The 6,671-nt window shown below is 51.9% G+C and overlaps 1 protein-coding gene across 1 annotated transcript; it reads left to right on the top strand.

Moving 5' to 3' along the window:
• Window positions 1-926: 926 nt before the first annotated feature.
• Window positions 927-4,408, top strand: STBD1 (starch binding domain 1). Its single transcript, XM_007455420.1, has 2 exons — window positions 927-1,134; window positions 3,546-4,408. The coding sequence occupies exons 1-2, from the start codon at window positions 927-929 to the stop codon at window positions 4,406-4,408; spliced, it is 1,071 nt and encodes a 356-aa protein (XP_007455482.1).
• The last annotated feature ends 2,263 nt before the right edge of the window (window positions 4,409-6,671 follow it).

The raw sequence follows: 6,671 nt of genomic DNA, 5'->3' as shown, positions 1-6,671 counted from the left end.
CCGCTCCGCGGCATGTGGGATCCTCCCGGACCGGGGCACGAACCCGTGTCCCCTGCATCGGCAGGCGGACTCTCAACCACTGCGCCACCAGGGAAGCCCGCAATTTTTTATTAATAACCCATCCGGAGGAGCTTGCGTCTGCACAACATCCAGTCCAGTCAGGAGGGCGCGCACTTTGCGACAACCACGCACCCTCAGCAATGGCTGGAGGCGGTTAAGGTGATTGGCATTTACAGATGGATGGATCTCAGTCCAATCCTTTCCTTTTACAGGCGGGGAGGCGGAGGCTTGGGGACATTAAGCGCAGCTAACTGGCGGAGGAATGGAGCTTCCAACGCGCCGGCTGTATGGGTCTACCCACCCGGCCCGGCTGCCTCTCCCGCCCCGCCTCCGCTCTCGCCGCAACCTCGCGTGTCGCAGATGCATATCGGCCTCTTCAGCGTCTAAGTGCCAGAAGCTCGGGCCGCACTGCTACTGAGTGTCTGGGGGGAGGAGGCGCCGAGGTGGCCGGCGCTGTCCCAGGCAGGGCTGCACCTGAGCTGCAGCTGGAGCAGGAAAAGAAGGTGGCGGGTTTGCGTACGGGAGCCGTGCGCCCTTGGACTCTTCACGCGCGTGGGACGCACTTGGAACCCTGCGCCGGGTGCTCCCCGCCGCCGGCGACTGTCGGGGTCGAGAAGGGAAAATGTTGGAGAAGGAGGGCGCTCTCGTGTCCGCCTTGCCGGAACCTGGGGCTGCAGCCCCGGGGCGGGGAATGGGGCGGGGCTGGGAAAGTTGAGTTTTGGTCGCGGAGGGCTGGGCCCCGCGCGGGAGCGCCCGCCACCGGGGACCGTAAAAGGCTGCAGCGGGCTGGGTAGGTGTGGCTCTGCCTGCGTGACCCGAGCCCCGTCTCGGTCGCCGTCGTCTCCCGCAGCTGCGGCCTCTCAGTCATGGGCGCCGTCTGGTCCGCCCTGCTGGTCGGAGGGGGTCTGGCCGGAGCGCTTTTCGTTTGGCTGCTGCGGGACACGGGAAAGGAGGGGGATGCGGAGCAGGGGAAGGACGCCTCTCCAGGGGAGGCTGCGGCTCCGGGAGGCGATCAGGGTGGTGGCTGCGGACTGAGCCCTGGACCTTCTAGGCGGGAGCTGGTCACCAAACCAGGTATTCTTCCTCCCTGTGTCTCGAGGGCATATCTACCGGGGGGCTCTGAAGTTACCCGCGGGAGGGGGGCAGGGGGCGGAAATCCACCAGGAGGTTTCCCGAGGGCTAGCTTCTCCTAACCCGGGCAGGACCCTCCCCGCGGCTCGCGTTTTCCCCGGCTGGTGCGCACGCGCCGGGTGGGGTTCTCGCCTTACACCGAGGCCCCGGGGATGCCCAGGCGGTTTGTCCCAGCTCCGCGCCCCGCTGAGTCGCTGCCCTCGGCGCCCGCCCCTGAGGACCGGCCCCTGCTCCTCCAGCGGGGATGGGCTCCTTAGCTTGAAGGAGCTTGGTGCAGTGCGGGCGGCTGCAGCGGCGGCGCCCCTTCCGGTCCTTCGGAAAGGGGTGCTTAGGGTTCGGAGATCCCACGACCCTCTCCAGTTTCTGTCCGAGCAGGGACACTGTCTCGGTCCCAACCCCATAGCCTCATGTCCTCCCATCCCTCACCCCATGGAAGAGCCGTGTTTGGGAACACCGGCGCAGCGAGCAGCCCCCCATGTCTGGACGCTTCTGTCGGGGAGGCAAAGTTCAGCTTGGACTCTGGCCCTGAAGGCTTCGGCTGAAGCCCTGAGGCTGCTCGATGGCCGCCCATTTCGGAGCTGTCGGCCCTCCCCCACGCTCACCCGAACAGTGCACGGTTGTCTGAAACCCCAGGGAAGAGACACTTAATTCTGCTCCGACGAGTACAATTGACATCTAGGTTTCCATCTCTATATTTTAGACCCTGTGTACTAGGCAAAGTTAAGAGCACTGGCAGAGAACCTTACCTTCCAGCGCCCTCCCTTGGCAAGCTGCCCATGCCTGGACTCCAGCCTAGTGGTGAAAATGACATCTGTAAACTTTAGTGGAGTGGCGTTCATGTGTAGCCACTTGAAAATCTGCCCCTGTGCCTCTCCTGCAGAGAGCTCATTTATCTTCTTTTCCTGAAAGCCTAACTCGTGTTTCAGGTCGAAAGATTGGGGATTCAGAGTAATATTTGTTTACGTCTCACTTCCAACACCACCATTAAAAAGAGACAAAATTAAACAAGACCACCCTCTTCCCACTGCCATCCCCCTCAATCCCCATATGCTGATTGTATGGTTTTGGAGAATAAGATCTTGTAGGGCAGCGGTCCCCGACCTTTTTGGCACCAGGGACAGGTTTCGTGGAAGACAATTTTTGCACGGAAGGGGGCGGAGTGGGAGGGTGGTGCAGGCGGTGATGCGAACGATGGGGAGCGGCAGAGGCAGCTTCGCTTGCTCCCCGCCTCTCACCTTCTGCTGTGCCGCGGGGCCCTAACAGGCAGAGGACTGACCGCTACCTACCGGTCTGGCCCGGGGGTTGGGGACCCCAGTTGTAGGGAGCTATTTGGACTATCAATGAGGTGGCCAAGAAGGAAACTGAGTCTTTAGGGAGCTTGGATTGTGTAGTCTTAAGAAAAAATATTTTTATTTATTTGTAATTTATTTATTTTTGGCTGTGTTGGGTCTTCGTTGCTTCGCGCGGGCTTTCTCTAGTTGCGGCGAGTGGGGGCTACTCTTCACTGCTGTGCGCGGGCCTCTCATTGCGGTGGCTTCTCTTGTTGCAGAGCACCGGCTCAGTAGTTGTGGCGCACGGGTTTAGTTGCTCCGCGGCATGTGGGATCTTCCCGGACCAGGGATCGAATCCGTGTCCCCTGCGTTGGCAGGCAGATTCCTAACCACTGTGCCACCAGGAAAGTCCCAAGAAAATAAATTTTTAAAGTATGCAATGGGAGGGGATGTAAGATGCCTGTGTTTTGTTGAAGAGGTTCCTAATGCACATGGGGTGTGCAAGGCGAATCCAGCCGCCCTCCCCACCCTCACCCCCAACTCTTCCCCAGCCATGCACTGCTGTCCTTTGTATTCTCCCACAGTGACAGCTGCTGCTGACCTGCCTGCATCTGTGACAGCCAATCCCTGACCTGCACGCAGTTCCTGGGAGTACAAGTGTACTCATCTGGTTTGCAGGGTAACCGTGCAGCTCTTTGTCACACAGTCTGGACATTTTTCGATGATGGCAGCCAAACAACTTGATTTGGTTGCATGCCAGTACGGCCTGGACTGCAGAGATCCAGGACCATGTCAGGGTTACACTTCTGCCTCTACAGCTTGCCACCTCGTTTACACTCTTGTGCTGGTATACTGACACTCCTGGATGTGCCTTTTATTACTGGATATGCCTGTATATTCTTAGAGCACAGTTGGGAACACACCAGGTAATTAAGTACTTGATTTTAATAGAAGCAAATTTTGTGAACTGCAGATAGATTAGTAGCAAAGTCTTTAAAAACTAAAACTATTTTCTCAGCCTAACTGAACTTTTTTCTCACATGAACTGCACAACACTATTACACTTTTCCTTTTGTTTTTTAGAGCATCTTCAAGAAAGCAATGGATGTTTGGTTTCTACGACTAAAGGCCCTGGTGACCTGCAGGAAGCAGCATGGAGACTGCAGAGTCCTTCTGGAGAAGGCAGTAACCGTGACAATTCAAGAGCACATGTTCCCTCTGGACAATTTCCGGACACACAATCTCTACCTACCTCTGAGACTGGTAACTCTAGAAGTTACTCTGACGCTTCAAGAAACGAAAGCCTTGGATCTCCTATAGGAGAATGGGGATTCCAAAAAGGCCAAGAGAAAACTGCTAAAGCAGCTCCATGTCTGGCAGAGAAGTTGCCTTCTAGCAACCTGCTCCTGGACAGAGCGCAAGAAGAAGTGAGTCTTGCACAGTTGGACAGTCGGGCCCGGGCTGACCACGTGGACTGGGAGATGGTGTCCCGGCACTCATCTTGGGGCGATGTTGGTTTGGGTGGCAGTCTTGAGTCTCCAGTGTTAAGCTCTAAGCAGGGAAAGGACTATGACAGAAGCACTCTTGTGGAAGCAAGAGGTCAGGAAGTGGATGTGAAACCAAAAAGGGTAGGAGCAGTGTCTTCAGAGGCTCATCAGGTTAGTGTCAGCTTCCAGGTCCATTATATCACACGCGCTGGTGTGCAATGCCTTGCAGTAACTGGAGACCACGAGAGTCTTGGGAGATGGAACACTTACATCCCACTCCAGTGTAGCAAGGACGGGCTCTGGTCTCGTTCTGTGCCCCTGCCAGCAGACACAGTGGTGGAATGGAAGTTCGTGGTAGTAGAGAATGGGGAAGTTACCCGTTGGGAAGAATGCAGCAATAGATCCTTAGAGACTGGCCATGAGGATAAAGTGGTTCACAAGTGGTGGGGGATTCACTGATTCAATTTGCAAAGTAGCGAAGAGGCCATTGCGGAACATGGAAGAGGCTAAGGTTGTGGAGCACCCTGGATAATTTAAAATAAAGGAAGTGACACTTCCAGTCTAGCCATCAGAGTTGTTTCAGATTTGCTAGTGGCTTTTGTCTAATGTGTAGATAATGCTTCCATTGAGCATGGACTTTTTTTCCTGTGGCACTGATGGATGGATTTATACCTTAGGGCTTGATGGTCTTGAGGAGGGCTTGGCTAAACTTCAGATGTGCACTGGTCACGGAGCACAGAACCTAACCAGCTGCAGAGGGTTCAGGCTTGAGCCTTGGGTGATTCTTGAAGCAGGGGAGTAAAACACGCCTTATTCAAAAGGAGATTTTGTAGTGGTACAGCTGGAGAAATGCTCTCTTTAATCATACACACTTTATATTTAAAAATCGTTAACATCCTATGGAACTGTGATTAGAAAATATCTGGTCACTAGATGTGATTAGCCAGGATATAAGGTAATGCATTAAGACTTCCCAATGTTTTTTGCTTGATTTTACTTGCCATGTATGGTTTGAGGGCAGCAAGTATGTTTTTGTCTTAATGATCAACGGCTAGTGTACAAACGGGGCCTAATCAGAGCCTGTTAGCAGGAGCAGCCCAAGAAGAAAGAACAGGAAGGGGGATAGGGTATAGGCTGAGCAAGGTGGCCTGAATGACACCTCTTAGAGAGCTGGGAGCTACAGGCCCCGCCGGACTGCAGGGTGGGACACGCCCGTCATTTCCTCACGGGCCTCCTGCAGGACCATCTCTCCTCACAGCCCCTCCTCTCACAGCAGCTCTGGGCTGACAGATGGACTGCCCCGTAGCAATCATTTCACCCTCTTCCCCCTCCCTTCATGCTAGTAGCTAACAAAATTATAACAGGCGAGTGATACGGAAGTACATCTTTGCTCTGGGAAGAAATAAACATTTAAACTTTGCCATTATAACTGAAAAAAATAATAAAACCTGAGTTTTAACATCTTTATTAAATGTCTGAATTATTTGTATAAATCTTAGTACCATAATAGCTTAGATGTAAAATAAAATACTAATATTTTCTCCACTAATGACGTAGAAAAAAAGCAAACGTCAAGAGGCACAGAGTCTCTTCTCCCTTTAGAGAAAAAAGTTTTAGAATATTTCTTTTAAAACTTTACCTTTGTTTGGAGGGATATTATACATGCCTGTACTTGAAAATTAATTCTATATTAAAGCAACTTTTAATAAGTGTAACATCTATTGGCAAAACAACATTTAATCCTGGTTATAGATGGTCTTTGCTGAAAAGAGCCTGAACCCAGCTGAAAATAGTGTTAGAAAGTGCTTTAAGAACTGTTTTTGGCTTATAGCACTTTTGTGTTAAATTCACATATATTTTCTACAGACTTCACAATGAATTTTATATTCTACCAGTGAGGTCTTCAGAGGCATTCACCATTACTGTACAGAATGCCCAAGCATTTCTATTAGGTCAAACTACAGGTAAAACAATTTGCAGTCAAAATCTGTTTAGAGTTCTATCATTAGCCATTTTATCATTACCTGATGAAATAAAAATCTTTCAGTAAAGCCAACTGATTTAAGAGATAACATATAATACTAAACTTTATATTTTTAAAACTTGTTATTTAAAATCGGATGTGCTTAGAGGGAGAAGCATGAGGGCTGTGGTGGTAACTTACGCCCTACCTAGCGTGTCATCTGCACTGGTTACCCTGAGCACCACCCGCTGTCACAGACCCCAGCGTGTAAGAAGGTTGCAACGACAGCAGCTTACTTCTCCCTCACTAAACAGCAGTGGGTGCTCCTGGCGGGAGGGCAGCTTTCCTTGCAGGTCATCACCCAGGCTCCTGTCCTGTGGCTCCTCCATCCCCTAGGACCTCACTGTCCTCTGTAAGCAGCCTGTGGAAGGGGAAATAAAGTAAGGAAAGACCCCACTAAAACTTTGGGCCAGAAAGCACCACAAACTGCTGTGTCCACGTGTCATTAGTGAGAACTGGGCAGGTAGGTGTTCCCAGGTGGGGAGAGGGGAAGTGGGGTTGGGAAACAGAGTCTCTAGTTGGGCAGCAGTTTCTCAGTGACAGCTGTACTATGGAACGGGAGAGTACAGGCTTTTTTGGACAGGTTGGCTTCTGTGACACTGTTCCCGTTGTCTTTTTTTTTTTTTTTTTTTTTTTTTTTTTTTTTCTCACTGCTGTGGCCTCTCCCGTTGCGGAGCACAGGCTCCAGACGCGCAGGCC

Source organism: Lipotes vexillifer, unplaced genomic scaffold (assembly GCF_000442215.2).
Source record: "Lipotes vexillifer unplaced genomic scaffold, Lipotes_vexillifer_v1.1 scaffold749, whole genome shotgun sequence".
In the NCBI taxonomy this organism is placed as follows: domain Eukaryota; kingdom Metazoa; phylum Chordata; class Mammalia; order Artiodactyla; family Lipotidae; genus Lipotes; species Lipotes vexillifer.
This window is presented reverse-complemented; position numbering and strand designations above follow the sequence as displayed.